This window comes from Manis javanica, chromosome 10 (genome assembly GCF_040802235.1).
Source record: "Manis javanica isolate MJ-LG chromosome 10, MJ_LKY, whole genome shotgun sequence".
In the NCBI taxonomy this organism is placed as follows: domain Eukaryota; kingdom Metazoa; phylum Chordata; class Mammalia; order Pholidota; family Manidae; genus Manis; species Manis javanica.
This window is the reverse complement of record NC_133165.1, coordinates 30,153,323-30,180,188: the sequence shown is the minus strand read 5'-3', so window position 1 is coordinate 30,180,188 and position 26,866 is coordinate 30,153,323. Positions and strand designations below refer to the sequence as shown.

General features: G+C 41.6%; 1 protein-coding gene and 1 long non-coding RNA gene across 3 annotated transcripts in view; one reads left to right on the top strand and one right to left on the bottom strand.

Annotated features, from left to right (window-relative positions):
• Positions 1–31: 31 nt before the first annotated feature.
• ARPC1A (actin related protein 2/3 complex subunit 1A) lies at positions 32–26,866 on the top strand. Of its 2 annotated transcripts, none has more exons than XM_017670077.3 (10): positions 32–173; positions 4,763–4,855; positions 8,477–8,581; positions 14,226–14,448; positions 16,438–16,545; positions 19,856–20,068; positions 21,955–22,030; positions 22,176–22,369; positions 24,434–24,524; positions 26,496–26,866. In XM_017670077.3, exons 2-10 carry the CDS (start codon positions 4,792–4,794, stop codon positions 26,511–26,513), a joined length of 1,092 nt encoding a protein of 363 aa, XP_017525566.1. In that variant the 5' UTR covers positions 32–173; positions 4,763–4,791; the 3' UTR covers positions 26,514–26,866. The 2 variants fall into 2 exon arrangements, with proteins under 2 accessions (XP_017525566.1, XP_017525567.1); XM_017670078.3 differs by having other exon boundaries at positions 33–173; positions 26,475–26,866.
• The window catches only part of LOC118972354 (uncharacterized), a 29,541-nt gene continuing 11,262 nt past the window's right edge, over positions 8,588–26,866 (bottom strand). Inside the window, exons 2-3 of the long non-coding RNA XR_005061275.2 lie at positions 11,736–11,812; positions 8,588–8,943 (exon numbers count right to left, since the gene is read on the bottom strand). This is a non-coding gene — a long non-coding RNA (uncharacterized lncRNA). The remainder of the gene's footprint in view (positions 8,944–11,735; positions 11,813–26,866) is intronic.

Here is a 26,866-nt window from a genome sequence, read left to right as displayed (position 1 = left end):
CGCAGATAGCCCGCGCAACCGTGCTGCGCAGGCGCCGTGGCCATTTCCGGGATATGTCAGCCGCTCCCTCTGGGCCTCGGTCCTCGCCCGCGCCCGCCGGAGCCTGTTCGCGTCGACTGACCAGAGTCCGCGAATTCTCCGCTCCGAGCCTGTCCGGACCGCCCCGATCCCAGGTAAGGAGCGGCAGGGGTGAGCTTCTGGCCTTGCCGGCCTCCACGGGGTCGGCCTCGCACAGGGCTTGAGCCCGTGGGGGCGATCAGGCAGGGACTTGGGCCTCGGGGCCCGGAGGCTAAGGGGCGGCGGTCTCCTTGCCCGGCCTCTGCAGGGGAGATCCCTGTTCTTCTTGGGGTTCCGCCGAGCCCCTGCTGTCTCCGCGCGCACAGGTTGCTTCTCTCAAAGACCTTGGAACTCCGAGCTTCCTCCGGTGCCAGAATTAACGGCCCCTTCTGCACTTCCATAGCCCCATTTCCACTTGTATTAGTGGGCGTTTGTCACGATCTGTAAAATTTTGATAAACAGACGATCTCCCCCTAATCAAATGTCACTAGGAACATTTTTTTCTTTAGTACTTAGAATAGGTCCCTGCATACAGTAGGCGCCATGGGATGTTTGTCTCCAGCCTAGCGCAGCCCCCAGCCCTTCAGTTGTTGGGGATGGGGAGGCCTCCTGAGCTCGGGAAAAACCTGTCCCCGAGTTCTTTTAAGATTTCCCCTGCTCGAGCCGTTTTCCCCTAAGTCAGAATTGCCCGTATTCGCCTCCGATCGCTCCGTGGAACCTTTTATGTAGCGACTTTTCGTGTTCAACCCTCCAGTAGGGATGCCAAAATTCTAATCCTGGCACCGTCACTTCATTAGGTGGCCCTGGAAAGGTGGCTTCTTTGAGGCCCCGTTTGCTCATCTGCAGCAAGACGATTCTTAGGACTTTTCTGAGGACTAACTGAGTTTATTTGCATAAATTTTTAGGAATAATTCCTGGCCCCGAGTAGGTGCTCAGTAAATATTAGGTATTATTGCTGCTTTTGGACATTCTGTGCTTGTAATTTCCTACCCCCCTACCCCCACCCCGAGATTTGAGGACCAGAAAAGTAGCAGATTTATTTGTTTCTGGCCCCAACCTGGTACTTGACTACACTGTTGGGAACATGGCAGGACTTAATAAATTGTAGCTTAGAATCCTTGAGTTATAAAGCCATCTGTTGTCATACTGTGCCTTTGGAACCTGAAGGAAATGCTAACCTACTTTTTTTACCTCAATTCATTGCCTAAATTACTAAATTATACTAGTTCTGCCCTCTTTCATCAATTTTATCTAACTTTTTGGTTTAGAGGAGGCCCTGGCATTTTTAGGTAAAAGAAAAGAAAAGAGGAGAGATCAATCAGGAGGGTGTTTCTGCTCTGTTAGGAAGTGGGTGTAACTGGCTGTTTCTTACCACAAAATATTAGGGTACCTTCCAAGGTTACTTTATCTACTTATCACAGTTAAAGGAGGGGATTGTCTAATATGGGTGAATGTTGAACCGCTGTGTTGTGTATGTGAAACCATCATAAGTTTGTATATCAATGATACTTTAATTTTAAAAATAAAGGAGGAGATCACCTTGGAATATTAAAACTCCTGCTTGGAGGGAGAGTAGCAGTATTTTGATCTAGTTAACTAATCCTATGCTGATACAAATTCTGCATAAAAGGTCTGCTGGTGAGGTGCCTGGTATCGGAACCTTGTCTTTGGACGCTGTGGAGGGTGTGGTGACCTTGTTGGAATACCTGGTATTGCTGGGTTGAGTAATCATGCAACTAGAAACTGGGTGAATCACAGTCTTGAAAATTAACCCTCAACAGGGAACTGAAATTCCCAGTGTACAAAATACTTTAAAGCTCCAGGGCCAAGAATTTAAAGCATATGTAGACATTTCCAAGTTCAGATAGACTAACTGGTGTGTACTTCTAGGGATGATTCAAAAGCCTTGGGTCAAGGAAGAATGGGAACTAACTTACTGAGTATCTGTTTTGGGCTTTTTCACATGTTACTGCTTCCTGCCAACAGCCTTGAGATGTCAGCCTTCTGATGTGTCCATTTGACATGCAAAAAATGAGATTTAGAGATACTGGGTGATCTGCCTGGGTCTCATAGCTAGTATGTGTCAAAGCCAGGGTTCAAACTAGGCGCCATTGGCTTCAGAGCCCATTGCTAACCAAACATCAGAATAACTGTATTCAAAGTGATAGGTTCAAAAAAGGAGTTGGGAGGTGCAGGGAGTTCCTGGAATCAGACTATGCTATAAATCATTCTCTCAGTGCTGGACAATAAAAGGTCATCATTAGAAACTCAATAAATTTAATGTCACCACCTTTTTGCCTGTCTCTTTTTCTTCTCTCTACCCTTGCTAAGACAAAGATTTTCAGATTTCACTTAAATATGAATCAGACTTTCGAAATGGTAATTATTATCCTATGACAGAAGGTATCTTTTTCTTGGTACAAAATTCAAGCTTTTATTCTGCATTCAGTGAGTTTGATGAATACAGGCTGTGTTCCCTGGGTGCCTTATAAATTTGACAAATGTTGAGTGTTGTCTTGCCCAAGAGACTTAACCACATGGTTATAAAAAAAGTACAGGTCCGACTGTATGTCCACATAGGGAACTTGAATGAACTTAGCAATGCAATTTTGGGAGTAATTATGCCAATGTGTAAATGTTTACATCTTTTGAAGGCTTTGCTACATTGCTGATAAAAATGAGTTAAAGAATGAGAAAGCCTTTGTCTGCAACTGTTCTTTTTTAACTGTATATGAAATATGTGCTTTTATTACATGTAGATATTCACATACTATTAACTTGCAGATCAGTTTTGTTTCATTTAACAAGTGTACCTATATAGTGTGGCTTTTGAACTAAATTGCTTGTACTTAAGGAGATATCTGTGACACAAATGTGTTATTTTGAGTAACTATGAATCAATCCTTTTGTGATGGGTGAACATTTTGATACCAGAAAATTATGCAGTGAGCATAATTATCTGGAAGTTTATTTTTTAAAAAAACAAATTAAGTGGTCTCATTTGAATTTATTTTTTTTAAGTGTTTAAAATTTCCAGTTAATGGGTTTTTCTTCATTTGTGAGTTGCAGTTTGCTTTCTAGAACACATAAAAGTAAAAGATTAATGACCAAAATACCTTGACTCAGAATAGAATGTGAAACACTGACATTTCTCTCTGCCAGTTCAAGATATCAGACGTTTTATTTAAGGGTGCACTTTTCTCTTTCTGACCCTTGGGTTTCTTTACAACAGCAGAGACATGTCTTCTGCTTTCCACTGAGATTGGTTTCTGCTCTATCTGCTGAACTTCATTGTTCACTTCACAACCTTCTGGTGGCCCTTCCATTCATTTCGTGTTTGCATCAGCTTCCTATCTCACATTTCAGTCTCCACCCTATGATTAACATGACTTGTCCTGAAGTGTATTGAAACTTCAGCGTGTTAGGAGAGCTAGGAGAGCAATGAAAAAGGGATGGTAGGGGTGCCAGGGCTGGCTGCTTTTTGAACAATTTCTCCTATTTCAGGTAATGGTTGCTGCTTTAGTGGGTCTAGGTTTGGGTACAAAACAGAATTGTATTTGATTTTTAATTTAATGATGTTTCACAGATCCCTGCTTTTCATTAGTTACAATAAAATGTTTAAAGAGTAATACAACAAACCCTGCATACTCTGCCTAGATTCACCAGTTATTAAATTTTTGCCCCATTTACTCTTTACATATTTGCTTGTCCTGAATGATTGAAAATAAGTTACAGAAGACATCATGGCACTTCATCCCTAAACACTGTCATGTTTATCTCCTAACAGGGCATTCTCCTATCTAATGGCAAGCCATTATCATAGTTAAGAAATTGACAATAATACCATACAGTTATGTAATAATGTAGTCCAAAATCAGATTTTCCTTATTGTACAAAATACATCTTTTATGGCTATTTTTAAAATACAGATTACAATCAAGTTTCACTTACTAAGTTTGGTTTTCATAGTTTTTAAATCTAGAACAGTGCTTCCTCAACCCTGCCCCAACCCCCTTGCCTTCTTTGAGTAGTCCAGGCCAATTGTAACAGTTTATTTCCCTTTGTGTTATTTAACTCATCGCATCCCCCTTCATTTCCTGTAAACTGGAAATTTGGTCTGGATCTTGATTGGATTTAGGGTAAATATGTTTGGCATAGATACCTCATAGGTAGCTTGGCCATATTACCAGGTTTCTCCACAGTAGTCCTGTGACTTGTACAGCATAATTATTTAGAGTGCCCCTTTTCACTTGCTTAAAATTATTCTGGGCTGGATGGTAAATTCATTGGTTGCCATTTAAAAGCGATGATGGGCACTTCTTGCCATCCATTAGGAGGCCCATCAGATTGGATTGTTTCACTATCTGTGATTCTAAGTTTGATTATTTGGTTAAGGAGGTGACTGCCAGATTTTCTTTTTACCATAAAGGCATGTTTTTTCTCTTTATAATTAGTAAGTAGTTTGTGGGATGATAATTCAAGACTGTGAGTATCCTATACCCCAACAATCATTAAACCATGGTTTTAGGGCCCCTCTGTGATGCTTGACAGACTGAATTATGCATTGGTAGTTACAATGCCAGTCATATTTAAACATTGTGATTGATTCTTTCTTAATGGGAGAATGCTGTTTTATTGATCTCCAGACAACTTAAATATGGGTTGCCTGCCATTTTTTAATTTTTTTTTCTGTTGCCTTTTGCAGCTTTCTATCCTTGGAAAACACTAATAATAATGGCCCTGCATCAGTTTTTACTTGAGCCAATCACCTGTCATGCCTGGAACAGGGATCGTACCCGTAAGTCTGCTCTTAACTTGGCCCTTTTACTTCAGTGCCTGTGATACTTTCAGATGAAGGCACTTTCAGGGATCACTTACTTCAGTGTCACTTATGAAAGGACATAGACATAGACTCAGAAGGGAACTAGGTCAGCCCTTTGGCTTACAGATGGAGAAACCAAGGCCTCAGGTGTTTGAAAGACTTCCCAGCGGCTGCACACCAAGCCAGTGTCATTGCCATTGGTAAGCACCTTGCCTTCTGGCTCCTCGTACACTTCTTTTTCTGCAGCATTGCTTGGACGACAGACACCTTGTACTGCCCTAAGAGCCCAGTGTATGAAATAATTGTGCAATAACACCACACTCATTCAGCATTTAGTCAGCTTACCAGGACCTAGAAATAAGCTGTTACAAGACATACGGTTACTCCTGAGGCACTGAGAGCAGCATCAACTAGCATTTACTGTGTTATTTGTAATAAGCTTGAGTTTCTAGTTTTCTAGCTCCAGCAAACTAGAAAGGGATGGACAAGATTCTTAGAAGTAGGCACAGAACAACAAGCAGAGTAACAGGATGACAAGGAAGAGGCAAAAAACATTAAAAAAAACAGAAGTGTAGTATTTTGTCCATGAGTTACTTTAAAAAGTTAAATTATATTCACTGTCTTTTATTCAGTTCAGCAGGTTTTAGTATGGTCCCAGAGTTATGCAGAATCACCACTCTCTAGTTTCAGAATTTTGCATCATTCCAGAAAGAAGCTCTATACCCATTAGCAGTCACTCCCAGTTTTCTTCAAAACTTTCAGTCCTAGGCACCTACTAATCTACTTTCTGTCTCCATGGATTTGCCTATTCTGAACATTTTATATCAATGGAATCATAAAATATGTGGCTTTTTACATCTGAGAATAATGTTTTCAAGGTTCATCCACATTGTAGCATATATCAGTACTTCTATTCCTTTGTATGGCTGAACAATATTGTATAGACATACCGTATTTTGTTTATTCTTCAGTTGGTGGATATTCCCCTTTTTGGCTAATTGTGAATAATGCTGCCATGAACATTCACATACGAGTTGTTTTTTGTCTTTTTCTCCCCTGCCGGACTGAACGCCTACAATGTAGGGACCATATCACAGTCTGTTTTCTATCTTGGCCTTTGACACAGCACTTGGTGTGTATCACCAGACTTGCTACATACAAGTTTTTATGTGCACACGTTTTCACTTCTTGAGTATATACCTAGGAGTTGAACTGCTAGATCATATGGTATCTATGTTGAGCATTTTGAGGAACTGCCAGACAATTTTCCAAAGTGGCCACACCATTTTACATTCTCAATAGTACTGTATGAGTGCTCCAACTTCTCCACATACTCATCAACACTTGTTATTATCTGTCTTTGTTATAATAGCCTCCTATCACTATGCTAGTGAGTATAAAGTACTATCACATTATAGTTTTGATTTGCATTTCCCTGATGACTAATGATATTAAGCATCTTTTCACATACTTATTGGCTATTTGTATATCTTTGGAGAAATGTCTTTTCAGATCTTTTGCCCATTTTTAAAATTGGTTTAGCTGTCTTTTTATTGTTGAGTTGTAAGAGTTCTTTATATATTCTGGATACAGGTCCCTTATCAGATATATGGTTTACAAAATCTTCTCCCAGTCTGTGGGTTGTCTTTTTTATTTTCTTGATGGTGTTCTTTGAAGCACAAAAGTTCTTAATTTTGAAAAAGTCCAAAATACTTGTTTATTTTGTTGCTTATGCAACAGATAATTGGAGTATTTCTAATCATTTTTAATAGAAATGCAAGTTACTGTTGTATCTAAGAAACTGTTGCCTAATTCAAGGTCACAAAGATGTGTAACTATGTTTCCTTTGAAGAGTCTTATAGTTTTAGCTCTTACATTTAGGTCTTGGATCCATTTTAAGTTAGTTTTTGTATAAGTTGGGAGGTAGGGGCCCAGCTTCATCCTTTTACTTGTAGATACCCAGTTGTCACAACACCATTTGTTGAAGACTATTCTATTCCCATTGAATTATTTTGGCATCCTCATCAATAATCAATTGACTGTAAATGTGAAGGTTTATTGGACTCTTTAATCCAATTTCATTGATCTTTATCCTAATGCCAGGACCACACTGTCTTGATTCCTGTAGCTTTGTAATAAGTTTTGAAATTGGAAAGTGTGAGTTCCAACTTTATACTTCTTTCTTAAGATTGTTTTGACTCTTCTGGGTCCCTTGCATTTCCATATGAATTTTAGAATCAACTTACTAATTTCTGCAAAGCAACCAGCCGGGATTTTGGTAGGATTGCTTTTAATCTATAGATTCACTTTCTTTTTTAAAACAGTTCAGATATGGTTCACTCTTTTACTTAAATCCTTGGTATATAAACAGTACACTCCCAAGTTACTGCTGGGCAGAGAGACAACCTAGATACAAGCATCTCTATTGTGTATTTCAAAATATGTAACTTGGCAGGGTGGTGAACCTAGAGCTGCTGTTGCATGATCATCTCAGCTTCATAACTGAGTTTCCTACATCTCTTGTCTCTACTTTCCCATCTAAAAATAAGTTTTTGGTATATTTCCAATTATTTTTAAAAGAGGTGCAAGTTATTGTCCTCAGTTAAACTATTTGATAAATTCAATATACTAAGTCAAATTTTTTGTTATGTCACATTATAACTTGAAGTTTATGTTATTTTCCAGGTTTAAATTTGGATTTGGCTTTTGAAATCCCTGTAGGCATCTTAGAAATTTAGAGAAAAATGTAACTGGTTTCCAGAAATAACTTAAAATCTTAGGATTTTAGAGCTAAATATTTATCTAGTTCCACAGTTTCACCTGTAAAACAGATGTAGCTTTCCTAAGGAGGGGAGGAAAGGTGATAAAACAGAAGGGGGAATGATTGGCCTAAAGTTTGCATCATAGATCCTAATTTTAATTTTAAGAAATCAATGGTTTTTTTTTTCAAATGGATGAACTAGAAAGGGGAAAAAAATCAATATTTAAGTTTTTAAAATCCATCATACATATGTATATTCTTAATATTTCAGATTAGTCCAAGAGGTTTCTCTTAAAAACAGAACTTTATTTTGTGATTTATATTGGCTTTATAAAGGAAATTTTTGATACATTTTACCAGCAGAATCAAGTGTTTTGGATAAACTAGTGGTTGCATCCTGGGTCCATGATAGCAATAATGAGAACCTATGAGCTTTTTTCAGTGTTTGAGGAATTCTAACAAATTAAATATTTATCACTATTGATGTATAATAAGTGAAGTAAAATGTCAAATATCCTTACTGTGAGCTACAAGTATGTCAGCTAAATATAGCAGCATTGTTTATTTCTAAATGGTTAGAATCTTTGACAGTTGTATATGTCTCTGATAAAATGAATTTTTAAATTTAGTTTTTCTATAAAACATTTAAAAATAACAGCGTCCAAGGAGAGGTAAAAATAGTAGAAAGAATTCTTCAGGGGTGAATATTGGGAACCATTCTTTTGAAACACTTTTCCTGTTCCTTCCTTCAATTCTTTTTTAATGCCAACAGTAACATTCCCCTTTTTTGGTGACAATCTCAAGTTTAGGTATTAACCATTGACTTTTTTCCCCAGAGATTGCCCTTAGCCCCAATAATCATGAAGTCCACATCTATAAGAAGAATGGGAGCCAGTGGGTGAAAGCTCATGAACTCAAGGAGCACAATGGACACATCACAGGTAAAGAAGATAACTGTGAGCTTATGTGTGGTATTTCCAAATGTAGCCCTCTTGTATTTAATTAAAGAGCCTTTAATTAAATTTAATTAACGTAAGTCAGCCATAATATTTAAAGTTTAGCCATTTACTGAGTTTTCTTTAGAAAACTGGAGACAGTCGTAATGGTGATCTCAATTAGTAAGTGTTTCCTTTAGCCCAGTGGGTACCCAGTGCTCTACGTACTCCAGGGACTGATGTCCTAGTGCTGTATGTCAGGAGATGAAGCACGGGGGCCGACACACTAGGCAGGACATCAGCGGTGTGGGAAGGTACCACATGCAGTATTCCCGGCTGCTGAGGGAGCACAAAGTCTTCCAGGCTTCCTGTCAGTTTTTGGGGCACAGAAGACATTCCAAAATATTAAAAAGGACACAGAGTAATATAAGGAAAGCCCAAATTCCCAACACCCAGAATCAACAGCTATGTATCTCTTTTCCTGTGCAAGAACATTTAGGAAACAAAGGTTTAACAATAGTGAAGATTATTCCAGATAATGGTAACATCCCCTCTCAGCACTAGTCCTACTCCTGTCCCCAGGAAGTAGTCTAATTTGGTATGACCGTGTCCCAGTTCATTTTTAAGCCTCTCACACACATGTGTATACCCAAGCCACCCTTAGGACTATTGGCTAGTGGTTTTAATGATGCTACATGAATGGCTCCATATCATGCCTCTGCTACAGCTTGCTTTTGCACTCTACATAGTTTCTGAACTCTCTGTTGGTGTGTCTAGGTCAGGCTTATTCCTTTGAACTACTGTTTCACATTTTAGACCTCATTTATTTACTCTTTCTCCATTGGAGGACTTGAGATTGTTTCTGGCTTTTTCTTGTTACATTGAGACGCTAAATCCAGCATCACCTGTGCATATTGTTTGTGCATATGTGAATGCTCATCTGTGGTAGACTTGTGCCACAGTGTGTGCACATTTTCAGCTTAGGCATCATCCCATCGCCCACGTCCCTCTAGCTGTGTGGGGTGCTTATTCTCCCACACCTTGTGTGTCCTTCAAGTGGTCAAACTGATGAATGGAAGGCAGTGTCTCTGTGGGTTGCATTTTCCTGCTTAGCAGAAAGGTTGAGCATATTTTCAGATGTTTACTAGCCTTCTGGATTTTCTCTTTTGCGACTTTACTGTTCATAATTCCTGACCATTTTTCCATTGAGTTTTTGTCTTTTTCTTGTTGATTTGTAGAAGACTGGGTCTTAAAGCTTTGGCTCTGAGGCAGATTACTGAGTATACATTAACTTTTGTCTCTGACAAAAACTCTCCTGAATAGATAGAGGTGGCCAGCAGACCAGTGCTGAGTTTTATTAAGCAAGTGTCAAAGGAGAAGGAAGAGGCAAAAGCAGAGAATTTTTACAGTGGTTTTCAGAATTTAGTGAACCAAATTCTTATACCAAATTTCAAGACAATGTATTGCTTTGCTGTTAAGTCATATCTGGCTATGTAAAAAAAACAAAAACAAAAAAATTCATGTATTCCTGTGTTCACAAAGAACTCCTTTCTTTGAGCCTTACTAGTATAGTCTCTTTTCTATCCTGTTTTCTAACAGAGTTGATCCAGCTTTCCAATCACAAACTTCTCACTGCAGTCTCAGGTTTGCTTTTTCCTGACAGTGACATTTGCACTTAAGTGGGTAGCAAAGGGACTGCTAGTGAAGTTTTTTTTATTGGACCCTGGAATTTTGCCTCTAATTCCCTAATTCACTGATTAGCTTAAAGATATTCTTCCCCCAAATGAGAGAAAAACCACGTTTGACCCTCTGCACTCTCTACATTGTCTTTCCCAACAAACCCTGGTGACCATCCCATCTCACATTTAGGAGGGACTTGTTTGTGATGCTCGTGTGCACGGGGAGCCAGCTGACTGTATAACCCAGCAGGCACAAAGACATAACGTATCACTTCTATTTTTGTTGCTATTGCTTTCCCACAACTTTATTTCTATTAGGTTTGGCCTATTTAAGTTCCTTTACCCATGGCCTTATGGCCTAAAAATAAGAGCACTCATATTTTAAATTGGAATTTTAGCATTGGGAAATAACTTTTAAATGAGAAGGAGCTAAGATAAAAAGATCAAATAACCAAAAGAGTGAAATATTTAGTTACATCTTTTTTTCTCCCCTGCTTCTCTCTTGGAATCTTTTGAACTTTGGCCTGTTTTCTGTCCAAATGCTTAAGTGACATTTTTTTAGATCTGAAAAAAAACTTGTTGGAAAAATTTAAATACAAGTATATGGCAAGAGATCAAGGATCAAAGGTATTTTCTCATAAAGTTCTAACTATAGAGAAAAAAGTTATCTTCTGAAGCTTACTGGAAGAAAAGACTGGCCAGCACTACAGGGTAAGGCAAACATCAAAGGGATATCAGAGTTTTAGGGTTTTTCTCTCTGAGTTTATTTTTCTGTGTTAAGTGATCACTGTCTCTTTTTAAAAAACATTTTACTATGTACAGTTTTAAACAGATAACATAAAAAGGCAGAATAATGTAATGAGCCCCTATATAAATCCATCATTCAGATGCATCAATTATCAACTCACAGCCAACCTTGTTCCCAGCTCACTTTCCTCCTTCTGGTATTATTTGGAAACACATTCCAGACATTGTATCATTTCATATGTCAGTTTGCATGTCAAAAATGTAAGAACTTTTTTTTTTATAATAACCAATAGTTGGTTTTAATGGGGATCCTATAGGGTGCACACATGATTGTGACTAGTTGATATAGTTCAGGTCTTTTGTTCTATTTTGTTTATAGGTTCCTTCTCTTTTTCTTTTCCGTTGCAATTTATTTGTTTAAAAAATTGAGAAATCATGTTGTTTGTCTTTGAGGAGGTGTTTTCGAGAACGTACGTTTTACTGATTGAAAGCCCATGGTACTTTACATATTTCTCTGTCTTCTGTATTTCCTGTAAATTGCTAATGGAAAGTTAGGTGGTGGTAGATTCTTTCATCAAGGGGGCACATAATGTCTAGTTGTCATTCTTTCTGTGATATTAGCAACTGTTGATGATCAGTGCCCATTAACTTCATAGTGGCTGCAACATGGTTACATTCTAAATCTATTATTTCTTCTCTGTTAGCTGGAATACATTTATAAAAGTGGTGCTTACCTTTACTGTTTGGCTCCCCTGAGATGTAGTTAGTACAGGAAACACAGGATAGATGCTTGAGTCTTTTCCTTTAAAGTCTTTTGATAGCAGGAAAACAGAAAAAAGATGCAAAATTAAATTAGGAAGAGACAAGAACTTGCCTTTTACTGATTATTTGTGCTTCTCATTGCTCTTTAACAAGTATGTGTTTAAAAAGATTTAAAAGCTAATGCCACCTAAAATATTTGAGGCTCTATCTGGTTTTACAGCTTCTGTATTCAAATGAAAGTTTCAGCTACAGAAGCAGACTTAGAACTGTAAAACCAAGCAGAAGACAGCTCTTGTGTTTTTCTTAGAGAATAAGCATCTGTTGATTTTTTTTAAGTCCTTCATGCTTAAGCACCACAGGAACTCTTATAAAACACACATGTATTTAATCAGGGTGGTAGTCATAGGGAAAAGGGGGTGAAACTTTAGATTGTCAAATCATCACAACATCACTGAGCTTGCTCATTACAAGGCAGTATTCTGGATTAGAGGATGGGTTGGCTTTCTGTTGCTGTGTAACAGATACTAGAAACTTAGCAGCTTAAACCAAAATACACTGATTAACTCACAGTTTTTGTGGGTCAAGAGTCTGGGCATGGCTTATCTGGGACCTCTCTGAAGAATATGACAAGCTATAAGCAAGGTTTCAGCCGGGTATGAGTTCTTATCAGAGGCTCAACCAAGGAAGGATCCACTTCCAAGCTCTTTCAGGTTATTGGTGGTAGAGTTGATTTCCTTGCAGCTGCAGGATTGGTGGCAGCTTGCTTCTTCAAAGCCGTCAGCGGAGAAACAGCATGAGAGTTTCCAGCAAGAGGAGCCCCACCCTCCCATGTCACCTTGGACACTGATCGTTATATCTTACCACCCTTACAGCACTCCATGGGTTAGAAGCGCCACACAGATGGGGAGGGAGTCACATGGAGGCATGAATATGCCGTGTCATGGGGCCACCCAAGATCTACCCATCACAGTAGTTTCAGAGATTTGATTCCTATTGTCAAGAAGCTTGTAATCAAGTTAGGAAAACAAAGCATTCATAAAAAATAAGTATTTTGCATCACACTTCTGGGGATTTATCAAAGATCATTTTAATCAGAGCAAATAGGTGCTTGAACATTTATTCCAATTTTGTCTATTCTAATAAATGATTGGAAACTAACAAAACATTCAACAATGGGATATTTTGGATAATTGTGCTAAGATCAATGGTCTGATATAATGTATAACCACCATGAATTTATAAAAAGCAGGAGAAAATGTTTGCCGTAATAGTAATATCATTTTCAGGGAGGGACGTGGAGAACAGGGCATTCTGCGTGTCCCTTTGTGATGTCTGTCTTATAACAAAGTGTGGAGATTGCGTTTGTAATTAAAAATAAATTTTAAATCTAATAAAGAGGGCTGCAAAATTACCTTGTAATGAATAGACTTACAATCAAAATACATATCACTTAGAATATACTCCCCATATCTTTTTCCCCTCATTGGTACAAATAATTGAGCTGACTATTCCTGTCGGTGAATGAATAAACTCTTCATGCTACTAAAGTCACAGTGACTTGTGAATAATAGAGACTTTGATTGATATTCATCTTACTTTTTTCCATGTATGTGTTAAGAATGTTAATGATTAATTTAGGGGGATATACCTATAAAATAAAAGCTTATTAGTAATATTTCTATACCTTTAAAATTATATTTATAGAAAATACCTCATCAGATAACTATAAAATGACTAAGTCATAGCAGATTTTACTCTTGGTATATAACAAACTGACGTTGACTTGGGATCCTTCACAGACGCACCAAATAAGTAGAAGTCTGGTCAAATAAGAAAAAAACCTACATTCAGATATATATTTAGGTCTCTTCCTAGTTTAGATCCAAAGATAATTCAAGGATGCTTTCATGGAAACTGTATCATATAGAGAAGTTATTTAGGTTAGTTTAAATGATAGTGACCTCACAATTTATATTTTCCCCTATATATCCTGAAGGTTATTTACCATGTATGTTGTTTTATTTGAATGTATACAGCAAATATGGAATGAGATCTGTTAATGAATGAATAAAGGTGTTTTCAGAAAAAAGTCTAATAAAGAGGGAAGAAAAAAGAAATCTAATAAAAGAGGGAAGGAAAGGTTTTATGACCAGATCTCTTACGAAGCCTGTGAAGGGGTGGAAAGAATGCGTTTACTTGGTTTTGTAACCTCCACGATTACAAAACAGCATTATAAAACATTTGTGTTCTACCTGGCCTCATGGAGGACCCTTAGTACCCCAATTTGCAGAGAGACTTCCTCACCTCTGTGTGTGAGGTGGTGAGGACCATGATGGGGGACAGAAAGGCTGGGCAGGAAGGCACCAAGCCCACTTCAAGCCCCACCGTGCCAGCCCTCCTGCCTGTGCCATGCAGTCGGTCACTGGCCGGGCAAAGCAGGTGACACCGTGTCTCACTTGCAGGTATTGACTGGGCTCCCAAGAGCGACCGCATCGTCACTTGTGGGGCAGACCGCAATGCCTACGTCTGGAGTCAGAAAGATGGTGTCTGGAAGCCAACCCTGGTGATCCTGAGAATTAACCGTGCAGCCACTTTTGTCAAGTGGTCCCCACTAGAGAACAAATTTGCAGTGGGAAGTGGAGCACGACTCATTTCTGTTTGTTACTTTGAGTCTGAAAATGACTGGTGAGCAACATCTGAACATTTTTTATCTCTGCAGAATCATGCATTTGGACCACTGTGTTACTGGTGATGTTTTGAGGCACTGGGGGAAGACTTAACAATAACTTCAGTTTTTCCTCGTCTAGAGATTTTTTTCCCTCTGGAATTCTCCCTTGTCTCTGGACATTTTCCCTCCTTACATGCCCATGGAGTCAAATCTGGCATCTTTACCATATTAACATAGTTAGAGTTTCCATGTCCTGCTCTCCTAACTTGTTTGTTCTTTAAGAAGCTGTTACTTTTCTCACTCTACTGTCCAGATTGCTGTTTACTTACTCTGATACATAAATTATAAACTTGAAAGATTTCCAGTACCCTGGGGAATAACTGTTTCCCTTCTCTATCTTTATCCACTTAAAATATCTAGGATTCTTACAGGTAACAGTGGTCTCCTTTCTTTAAAGTTTGTTAACCAAATCTGTGTCTTGGTATAACGTTTTTGTTTGTTTAAGCTGTTGAAGTAAAAATTGACTAGAATCTTAGAAATATAATCAGCCTGTATTACCTTTTTTTATAAATCACTTGCAGCTGAGCCACTCAAAATAGCAGATTTATTTTATGGCCAAGTCTTATTTTAACTACTCCTTCCTGCTTGCTCTGATAAGAAAAGGAGTCTATTCTGTCTGGCATGCATTCGGAAAGGGTGGTAAATACCTATCAACATGGAATTATCATTTAGTATGAAACTGGCAGTGTTTGTGTTTGCAGTAAAAATAGCAAAGTACACATTGTTTGTTTAGTGTTACAGTTTCTGCTGAAACAGTGAAAGGAAGGGATTACCATCTACGTTTTGTAATTAAGTAAAATCTCAGAAAGTTTTATCCTTCGAAAAGAAAGTGAATTTGCAACAAGATTGAATTATGAATTTAAGACATGCATTTTTCTTTTAATAGGGTGGGCAAAACGTTGCCTGCCAAAAATAATTTAGAAGGCTCAGTGTAATGAACAAATGATAAACAGCTTTTCTTCCTAGATAAACCTTCAACCTCAGTGATTGTTGACATTTTTTATTTGTTGAAAAGAAGTCTCAAATATAGGCAAATTGGGCTTTACTGTAGTACAAAATATTGTCATTTGAACAAGCTGTATGTTCAGGGGAGTTTCTCAGCTATGGAACAGTATTTTATTGGTATGATGTGAGTGCTTTAAAACAACCTCCAAAAGCCTTTCATTTAAAATAACTGCATTATAAAACAAGTCAGAATACGCCTATTTTTTCAGAATGAAATTTTAGAGTCCTAAAAAAAACATTCTATAGAGAAGTAATTTAACATTCAAAGAAAGCTGTTTGGCTTGATATTAAGTCTCTGAGCTCTTGAACAGCAAAATATGATTGGTTTTTAAGCTGCAGTTTAGGGGCAGAAATTAAATTAGTCAAGCTAGAATAATAACTGATCTTAGAAACATAAACTTTTTGGGTGGCTCTAGAGAATAAGTTAAACCCTCCAACAAGAGGGTCTGCTGATTTCTTAGCTGTAATTCTCTGTGAAAAAAAATAAAAAAGAATTTGTAGCTCTATGGAGATAGAAAGCTAAGTCATCTTACAAACCAAACCCTCCCCCAAAATGAAGTAAATCACTGAGTATTCAGAGTTAGAAATTCAAGTAATTTCAGACCTCAATTTTTACTTCAAAGGTTAAAGTCACATGTAATCAGAAACTCTATGGACAGTACCAGAGTTAATCCGTAAACACATTTACTAAGGAGGATCCCCCTGGTAGCAGGAAAGTACAGAACCAGCCGCTCTGAACGTCAAAGCCTGAAAGATGGGAGAATAGAAAGGACCTCTGCTGGCTCTGGTTCCTTCTGTCCTCTAGAAGTGTACCTTCTCTGGCAGGAGACGCGTAGCTGCGTAGGAACCCTGCGGAGGTGTGTTGGCCTGACACACAGTAGGTCACCTGGGGACCACTACTTGATGTGTGGATAAACTGAAATGGATTTTTCCTTTTGCAGGTGGGTAAGCAAGCACATTAAAAAGCCAATTCGCTCCACAGTGCTCAGCTTGGACTGGCACCCCAACAATGTCTTGCTGGCAGCAGGATCGTGCGATTTCAAATGCAGGTGGGAACAAATGAGAGTTGGCAGACAGGCTTGAGCTGTTCATTGTTCATCTTTCAACAGATACTTTAAGGTTCCTTTTATCTCCCAGGTTCTATGCTAGGCACGGCAAGCCCTTAGAGATGAAAGGAGCTTATCATCTAGGAAAAGAGCTAAAACCACATAAATTATTGAGATGGAAAGAAGTGGCCTTGGAGGGGCACTGGGAGGGAGCCCCATGGCAGCCAGGAAGTTTCCCTCAGGCAGAACATCCGGGGTTTAGAGTGGAGGTTTCCTGCTCTCTCCTGCTCCCCTACTACAGTATTTCCCATTTGATGACCCAGGCAGCAGTCTTGGCAAATTCCAGAGAGAAACAAAGATTAACAAAACATAGCTGAACAGCGCACTGCAGGGCTGTTATAGTGCAGCTCCTTTTCAGTTAAAAGCTTTTGTCATTAGCTTGAGGCTAGAAGAAACACTTAGCCACTTTGCTAAGAGCTTTAAGGGTCATACAGTGTAATTGCTTTTTAAAATTGTTCGAATCAAGAAGGCATTTTTCTCCTTAGCCAAAAGAAAAGCCAGTAAATGTTGCTTCCTGTTGGCTCTGTGGTGGGTTGGAAGATGGGATGCATCTTTCCTTACTAGGCTATGTGGAGAATTTCCAGAAAACCTGGCTAGTGATTTATATCTGAGAATACCCCAGGGTTTTGTTTTGTTTTTTTGCATTTTCTTTTCCTATTTATTTTTCAATACCTCTGTTTTCCCCCCAAATGATATATATATATATATATTTTTACATGAAGAACATTATGTTTACTAGGCTTCCCCCTTCACCAAGTCCCCCCCACAAACCCCATTACAGTCACTGTCCATCAGCATAGTAAGATGCTGTAGAATCACTACTTGCCTTCTCTGTGTTGCACAGCCCTCCCCTTACCCCCCCGTCACACATGCTAATCGTCATGCCCCCTTTCTTTTTCCCTGCCCTTATCCATCCCTTCCCACCCATCCTCCCCAGTCCCTTTCCCTTTCCCTTTGGTAACTGTTAGTCCATTCTTGGGTTCTGTGATTGTGCTGCTGTTTTGTTCCTTCAGTTTTTCTTTGTTCTTATACTCCATATATGAGTGAAATCATTTGGTACTTGTCTTTCTCCACCTGGCTTATTTCACTGAGCATAATACCCTCTAGCTCCATCCATGTTGTTGAAAATGTTTTCTTCTTATGGCTGAATAATATTCCATTGTGTATACATACTACATCTTCTTTATCCATTCATCTACTGATGGACATTTAGGTTGCTTCCGTTTCTTGGCTATTGTAAATAGTGCTGTGATAAACATAGGGGTGTATCTGTCTGTTTCAAACTGGGCTGCTACATTCTTAGGGTAAATTCCTAGAAGTGGAATTCCTGGGTCAAATGGTGTTTCTATTTTGAGCATTTTGAGGAATCTCCATACTGCTTTCCACAATGGTTGAACTGATTTACATTCCCACCAGCAGTGTAGGAGGGTTCCCTTTTCTCCACAACCTCACCAACATTTGTTGTTGTTTGTCTTTTGGATGTTGGCCATCCTAACTGGTGTTAGGTGATATCTCATTGTGGTTTTAATTTTCATTTCTCTGATGATTAGCGATGTGGAGCATCTTTTCATGTATCTGTTGGCTATCTGAATTTCTTCTTTAGAGAACTGTCTATTCAGCTCCTCTGCCCATTTTTTAATTGGATTGTTTTCTTTTTGTTTGTTGAGGTGCATGAGCTCTTTATATATTTTGGATGTCAGCCCTTTATCGAATCTGTCATTTATGAATATATTATCCCATACTGTAGGATACCTTTTTGTTCTATTGGTGGTGTCCTTTGCTGTACAGAAGCTTTTCATTTGTTCATTTTTGCTTTTGTTTCCCTTGCCCCAGGGTTCTTTATTTGGGGTTGCTATTTTTCTTTTTAAGATGTGTGAAGGAATTTGGCTGTGCATTGGGAGTGCAGTAGCATCAGAGCACTTTTTGGGAAAAGTGTGGTTCTTCTGCTGAAGAACCAGTATAACATTAAAAATACATAAGCATTCTTTAGATTTTTTTTTCATATTTTCAGTTTTGTATGTGATGTGTTATCCAGTCATTCTAGCTACCTTTGAAAATGGAACTAAGTGATCCATACCATCATCAGGCTGTGTCAAAACATCTGGTTGTGAAGACAGGTTACAATTCTTTTGTTAACATAAATTTCCAGAAATAAACTGCTTTGACTTGTGGTCCTGTGGGTGTGGGTCTGTTCCGTTCACACACTTGAGTTGGCTGAGAGCCACCGTTCTTGGCTGGCTCCCGGTAACTCAAGCAGGAGCCATCCTGACACTGATGTAGAGCACGGCGATTCTCAGGTCACATCCTCTAACGCATACGTAACTTGTGCCCTTTGCACACGTAACTCGTGCCCTTCACCTCCAGCACCCTACCCTTCCAGCGCGGCTGCCACTGCACTTTGGAGGGAATGTACCCAGCATCGTTCAGGGAGTCTTTAGGTTCAAAAGTTTTTGAAGAGAAGCTGTACAAAGTAGAAACAGCATTGGAGGGCAGAGGGAACTATAAGGAGAGATTCCCAGCTGTTTGTTATCCTTTCTGCTTCCCAAATCTGGGTCAAACATCCACACACAGCTTCATAGAATTAGAGAAGGAGGCTGATGACCCCAGGCTGTAAAGGACCTGCCTTCAGCCCAGATTGTACCCAGAGGCCAGACAGTGGGCCCAGCCCTCCAGCTAACGCTGCAGGGAGAGCCTGTAAGCTTTTCTCACTGGCCTGCCTTGGCATTCTCTCTGGAAGTCCCTGTCTGTAGGTGGGTTAGTGCTGTAGGTTTATGGCAGGGCGGCAGACAGTCCCCTGTTCCCAACCATTCAGCTATGCAGGCCCCTGGATACTGAGGCCGAAGTAGACTGGAAGGGCTGCTGGGCTCCTTTAGCAAGGTTTGCCGCAGGCCAGGGAGGACCGGGACAGCGTGCTTCTCGCCCAGCCTGTGCTCTCCGGAGAGAGGGCTTCATGCTCATGACTTCTAGAACTGTGCCCCCAGAGCAGTGCCTGACTCCTCCTAAACCCTCTGTGATGATCCATTGATTGAATATAAATTTGCCAAACTTCAATCAGCTTGCAAGCAGCCCTGAGGATCATTCTGTATCCTAAGAGGTTGGTACATCTGAACTTGCCCATCGTGTTTGGCTTTATATGAGTCATGTTTTATGAGTCATTATGGGCATTCTGGGACACCTATGGAGCTGCCTGTGGCCTATTTCAATATACATATATTTTCATACACTTTTTCTTTCATTGCCCCTTAAACTACAGAGTATTTTCTGCCTACATTAAAGAAGTAGATGAAAAACCAGCCAGTACGCCGTGGGGCAGCAAGATGCCTTTTGGTCAGCTGATGTCAGAATTTGGTGGCAGTGGCACTGGTGGCTGGGTACATGGGGTCAGCTTCTCTGCCAGCGGGAGCCGCCTGGCTTGGGTCAGCCACGACAGCACCGTGTCCGTCGCCGATGCCTCTAAAAGCGTGCAGTGAGTATTGCCTTCGGGTGGAGTTTGGGCTCGGGGTGACCTCTCGTGAACTCGGCTAAGGCTGCCCTTGCCTGGGCATCAGTGCAGGACAGGGGTGGACAGATCCCACCCAGAGCTGCAAGGCTACCTTTAAAGTTACAGACACATGTGTAGATTTTCCATTTGAGCAAATTTTAAAGAGTTAGGTTTCAATTCTGGGAACACTTCTTAATGGAAATAGTGATTCCTTTGAAAGCCCCCTGGTTTGCTACTGGAAAGAGTTCCTTCAAGTCATTGGTCTATTACTGTGAATCTCTCACGATACATAAATGCCATCTACTGGCCTTAAATAGGAGATAAATTCTTGTTCTGGGTAGGCAGTGAACAATGACTCCATGAACTTGGGCTCCATTCAGTAATACTTAACCCGTCGATGGCAGTTCCTCTTGCGGCTGCTGGAAGAACTTGAATGTGATGCCTCGCTTGTGAGTGAGCTGCCTGCTGCCCTTGGGGAGAGCAGTAGGCATCTGGTCCAGCGTGAGAGGATTTGCTCATCATGTGTTGGAGGAAGAGAAAAGATGTTGGCATCCTTTTCCTCGTAAGAGTCTTTATTGTCCTGGTGGATCCTTTTCTGAAAATTGGCAGCTGAGAGTAATGTACCTTTGAAGGTTTCCTGACTTGCCAACCTCAATGCCAAGAACCGCTCACACCCGGTGATTCTGCCTGCGCTGCACAGTGACAACAAAGAGACATTTCAGAGAGGATTTTCCTTCCCTAGCTGGACTGAATTTTTCTTTTCTTACCCCTTCCCCCATTATAGATGTAGTCTTCCAGAGGATTTCTGTACATATAAGAGGCAATTCTGTTGCCTTTTCATTGTTACCACAAATGGGATTATGGTATACATTTTGTACAGTAATTTGCCTTTTGTCATTCAATAATGTTTTGATGTCACAGTTCTTTGATTTGTGTAGTTTATTGTAGCACATAATAAGCTCTTAGCATATGCTTATTATAAGCCCCTGTCTGTTCTTATCTTGATTTGTTATTTAGCATTTCCAATCCTGCCCCTTCCCCTTCTCAAACATAGATACTTCACATAGTAACAGCCAGGAGTGCCACAGTAAGTCCGTAAGGTGAGGTGTTCGGACTTTCATCCAGTACCAGTGTTGGGTAAAGAGGTCTCCTGAGACCTAGTTGGTTCAGAGTGCATCATCTCTCGCGTGAAGCTCTGTGACCCTCATCCCTACCTGTGTAACCACTTGGCCAGGTGCTGGAGCAGATTACTTAGTAGACGCATACACACACACACAAACCCCCGGCCCATTTGCCTGTGAACTCCCAGCTAGCTAAGACTGTCTTGTTCATCAGTGGCCTGGCTCCTACCCCAGGGCCTGGCAGAGGAGCGAGAATAGGCTCTCCCCAGTGTCTCTGGGAGCCCATGGTGAGCACAGGCGCAGAGAAGGTAACAGAGGAAGGCGTCTGTCCCGAGTGACAGCAGCGGCAAGAACTCTAGGTCAGAGGAGGAAGGCTGAAGGAAAGCATCATGGAGGTGATCAAATTACAGCTTCAAAGACTAGGGTGGACTTTGGATAAGCAGGAGCAGAGGCAGCACATGGGAGCAAAGGCAGATACAGGAAAGAGCGGGCTCGCTGGTGACCACGCTATAGGCCATTTTGTCATGGGGAGGGACTCAGAAGCAGATGGAGCGCAGACCAGAGAGGGCCAAAGGCCTCTGCTTCTGCAGGCTACCTCAGGGCTGGCTCATGCTTGAGATTCCTGAAAGTCTAGGTCATGGAGTGCCTTTAAACAAGAGTGCTCGTTTACATTGCCAGAGTCCCTGGGAGAATGGTCCTTTGTCATCTGTGTCCATTTCATCTCCATTTAACAAGTGTTCTTGTGTTCAGGGTCTCAACTCTGAAAACTGAGTTCCTGCCCCTCCTGAGTGTGTCGTTTGTCTCGGAGAATAGCGTTGTAGCTGCTGTGAGTATCTCTCTGCACTGTTCCCTGTAGTACTCTGTGTTCGGTCCTCCAGAACAGCAACACTGCGTGCTCTGTGGCTGGGCACTAGCTGGGAGCTGGTGGGCAGGCCATGTACCCTCCGGGGCTGACTGGTATCTGGTTGCAGGGCCACGACTGCTGCCCAATGCTCTTTAACTACGATGACCGTGGCTGCTTGACCTTCGTCTCCAAGCTAGACATTCCAAAACAGAGCATCCAACGCAACATGTCTGCCATGGAACGCTTCCGCAACATGGACAAGAGGGCCACGACCGAGGACCGCAATACAGCCCTGGAGACACTGCACCAGAACAGCATCACGTAGGTGCCAGCCCGCCCCTGGGGCCCCTGGACTGGGATCTGAGTCCCTGGGCACCCCCTATAGCCAGGGCCCTGACCATGTGCAGAGAATTTTTAAGTAACCAAGATGCCTTTCTTCCCCTTTGTTCCCTTGACTGAGGCCCTATGAAAGCTCTGTGCACTCTGGGCCCAGACATCTCTTCAGGAACAAGAGCATCAGTGAGAAGCCTGTTTTTTTCCAACTGTGGCTCTTATTTTCATCGTGTGACAGAGAGTGAGCCACCCCCACCCGTCACTCTGTCCTTCAAAGTGCAGGTGGTACAGGGCAGCCCGCATGAGGGCTTGGAGCCACTGCGGCCTCTTATGGGGCTTGCTTTCTCTAAAACTTGGTCCAAGAACAAAAGGAGAACTTCCTGAATGTCATGTTCCTCTGGCTATGAACCAGGAAGATTAGTTGTAACCTGTTTGAAAGGGTAATTCTAGGTGTCATTCCAACCATGGATTTCAGGTAATGTGTACAAGTAAGATCATTCAACTGGAGAGGTAGGATCCCTTAGCATCAATAGGATGGAGCTGAGGCACTTGTTGATATATTTTTCATCAGGCTTATATGATTATAACAGAGAGCAGAACTGTGAGAACTGTGTTTTGTCCAAAAAGATTTTTTTTCTTGTTAATCTAGAGGAGAAACGGCAATATATTCTTGATCTTTTGAATTATTGTGTTGAGAGTTGGGTACCGTAGGATTTTGTTTCTGACCTTCTGTGTTGAGAGACCTGTGTCACGGTGCTGATGGCAGGATGAATAATGGACACCTCTAGCCCTTATCTTGGCGAGAGTTTTTAAGTGCAGGTTGTGCTTCTCCTCATGTTCAGTGGGAAGGGCCACTGGATCTAAAGCGGGCTGAGAGTGCCTGCACGCTGTTGAAAAGCAAGAACTTGAAGGCACAGCACACTGGTCTCCACGCTTATCAAGCTTCTGTGTCTTGAATGACTTTCAAAATTATTTCTTAGGAATTTCTTTTCAGCTTCTATGCAGACTATGTATCAGGAAGGAAACAGCTCTCTACTTGGAGACTTCTAGGTTAAAAATAAAAAGACAAACCCTTACAGATTGGCGTGTCTACTTGTATTTGCAGATACTAAACTCTTTACAACAAAGGGGTCAGCGTACTTTTTCTATAAAGGATCAGAAAGTAAAGCTCTGAGGGGCCATACAATCTCCGTCACAGCTACTCTACTCTGCTATCATGGCATGCACGCAGCCATGGACAACATGTAAATAAATGAGCATGGATGGATTTCAGTAAAACTTTATGGACACTGAAATTTGAAATGCACATAATTTTCAGGTCATGAAATAATACTCTAAATTTTTTTATCCCCATTTAAAATTGTAAAAGCTATTCTCAGCTCACAGGCTGTACAGAAACAGTATGTGCTCTAGTTTGCCATTTCTTTCCCTAGAAGGAATGTTCTAGACATTTCAGAGGAGAAAGAAAAATATTGTCTAAGCTATGGAATTGATTTCTTTAAAGCTTTTCAGGCTAAGGCAAATTATTGCATTAATCTGTCCCTCTGCTTTGCCTGGTTGGAATCCTGTGGTGTGTCTGAATGTTGCCAACATTTATAATGATTAATCTCAAATGCAAGGAGAGGTTTTGGCCTATATGCCTCTCTGTCTCAGGGGGTGATTTGGGTTTTTTTTGGAGCCAGTTATGTTTCAGGCATGCTTCATGATGCCTCTAGTTATTTTTTAAAAACTGGTTTCCATTTCAGTCATTGCTGTGGGCCTGCCCATGCCCTGCGCCCAGGCAGTTCGCATGCTGCATGGCCTGGACTGTCCTGCTTCCCCATGTCACTAACTAATGCAGCTTCTCGACTCTTCCCTCTTTTCAGTCTTCTCTTTTCTGGACGTCTAGTAAGGAAATGCATTTGGGTATTTTCTGGGTCAGATTGCTGCAGTCTAATATCGATGGTCAACTTAATATTCAGTAGCTGCCGGTTCAGTTCCTTAAGACACTGTTATTCTCTGAGTCTTGCCTCACCATATACCTTACACTGTCTTGTTTTTGCTTTTTTTCAGTCAAGTGTCTGTCTATGAAGTGGACAAGCAAGATTGTCGCAAATTTTGCACTACTGGCATTGATGGAGCCATGACTATCTGGGATTTCAAGGTATTGTGTACTTTTCAGAGCAAGTCCTGTTTATGCTAAAACTCTTCCTAGAGAAGGATATTTCTCATTTCTTAAAACAAAATTTCAAATACAGTGCTCATCAGAAATATGGTACATTGAACTATAGTTCTCTTTGAAACCTAAAAGTCATTGGGAGAAAACCATTATTCTCTCAGGGTGATGGAGCCCATGCTTCCAGGCGCCCCTTTATTCACTGAGGACAGACTGAATGACGGGCTCTTAGTTGAGCTCTAGTGGTTTTAATCATATAGATATCTTTTTATGGTTTATACAAATTAATCTAATATTGTGGCCATGCCCAGGACATAACGCTCGTGAAGGTAAAAAGGGGCAGGGGGAAAGGGAAATGGAACTTTTAGAGAGTTTTCGCAAGGCTTTTCCATACTATGTGTTTCACCCAAGGAGGTGGGAAATCAAGCATCAGGAAGATGCACAGGCAGTGCCAAAATTCTGTACATCCACTAAGTGCCTGCTGGCTGCCAGGCCTGTGCTGGGCCCTGAGGACGCTGAGGGGAAGGAGCCTTGAGGGGCTTGTCTGGTGGAAGGTGGGGGTCAGTGGAGCCCGCCCAAGAAGACAAGCCAGTGCCTCTCCTACACTGAGGAATTTGGGGGGTGCATGGACCACCCACGCCACAGGGGAGAGACTGTACCTGATCTGCATTTCCAGGTGCACGGGGGCAGGGCTGCAGTGAGTGTCAAAGCTACAAGAGCAGCAGCGTGCTCAGAGTGTGGGCTGTGTTCGAGGCACTGCCAGGGTTTGGGTTGTGGTGTGGGTCCTACAAAAGCCCAAGCTGTACCTAGAGAGAGGAGCCAGCACAGTCGGGAAGGGGAAGCTGGGCCTTGTCTGCAGAGAGCTAGGAGCTGTTCTGAGCTGAAGCAGAGAAGCACCAGGCTGTGAGGTGCGGATGGCTTGACAGCCGTGGCTCTAGGCAGAGGCTGCTGAGTCCAGTGAACAGGTGAGCCCAGCAGTGGCCAGGAGGTTGTGGACTCGAAAGAGATTTAGAAAGCCAGATGGAAGGGCATTGTGACAGTGAGGGACACAGCCAGGAGGACTGTGTGCATCCTTGGGGATTAGGTAGACAGTGGGTGAGATGAGGGGCCAGGGAGGAGGAACAGGGGGAGGGGGAGGGGATGGCTCCTGTGTGTGATCCTGGGAATTTAATTTCTCCTGGGTGTTAGTCTCCAAAAAGGTAAATATTTATAGAATTTTGCTACTGCCTGTGCATTTCCATGATGTTTGATTTTCCCCCTCCTTGGGTCAAACACATAGTATGGAAAAGCCTTCAGAATACTCTGGGCAAACTGTCTTCCTCTAAAAGCCCCATTCCCCTCGCCCTGTTCTACCTTCACGAGCTTTACATCCCAGGCACAGCAACACTGTGTGGTCGGCTGCGCCTGGGCAGCAGGCTCTGCCCTTTATCCTTTGATCCCTCAGGATATCACCCATCTCTCCTTTTGTCCTCACGTAAGCCAGGAGGTCCCAGTGCAGTGTTCTGTTTACCCATCCACCTTGGAGCATATGCTGGGTGCTGTGCAGCAGGCTGGCTGCTGTGCTGCCTGAACATAGGGGTAGCTGCCACTGAGGCATCTGGAGTGTGGTGAAGAGGCAGGGGACATGCTCCAGATGGCCCTCACCAGTAAGGGCCAGTAACACAGACAGATGTGTTCCCTGCAGGCACAGGACTATGCCCAGAGCCTGTGGGCGGGGGCTGTGGAACAGAGTGCATGGCATGGTGGGGCCAGCAGGGGCTGTCCTGGGGCCTCCACAAGGCAGAGACCTGGGAGCGTGGGTCCCAGAGATGAGGTGGGGCCAGACTAGGGTGCAGGAGACTGTGCCTCAGCAGAGGGGGCGGGGCTGCAGTGCCCTGGGGAGACCACCAGCATGGACAGTCCGCAGTAATGATCTGTGTGCTTCCTGCCACCTTCAAGACCTTAGAGTCTTCTATCCAGGGCCTTCGGATAATGTGAAGCTGCGTGAGCCTCCCAGGTCCAGCCTGACAAACTGACAAGCTGCACCTACTCCAGCCCCGCCACTTGCATGTTGGTGCGGAGAGCCAGCTGCCAGGAAACACTGAAGACACGTATCGCAACTATTGTGTGTGTGTTTTTGTTTGAATATAATTGGTGAAAGTGTTGGTTTTTTTAAAGCAGAAGTGATGTAGGTTGTTTTCTGTTTTGTTTTTTGTTTTTGCTATTTTATTCCATTCTTGACCAAAGCTTCTCTTTAAGTAGTTTATTATGGAAAATTGTCACACTAACTTAAAGGAAAGGGTGGGGAGGTATATAAATTGTCTGCTAAAAAATAAAAATACTGAATATGT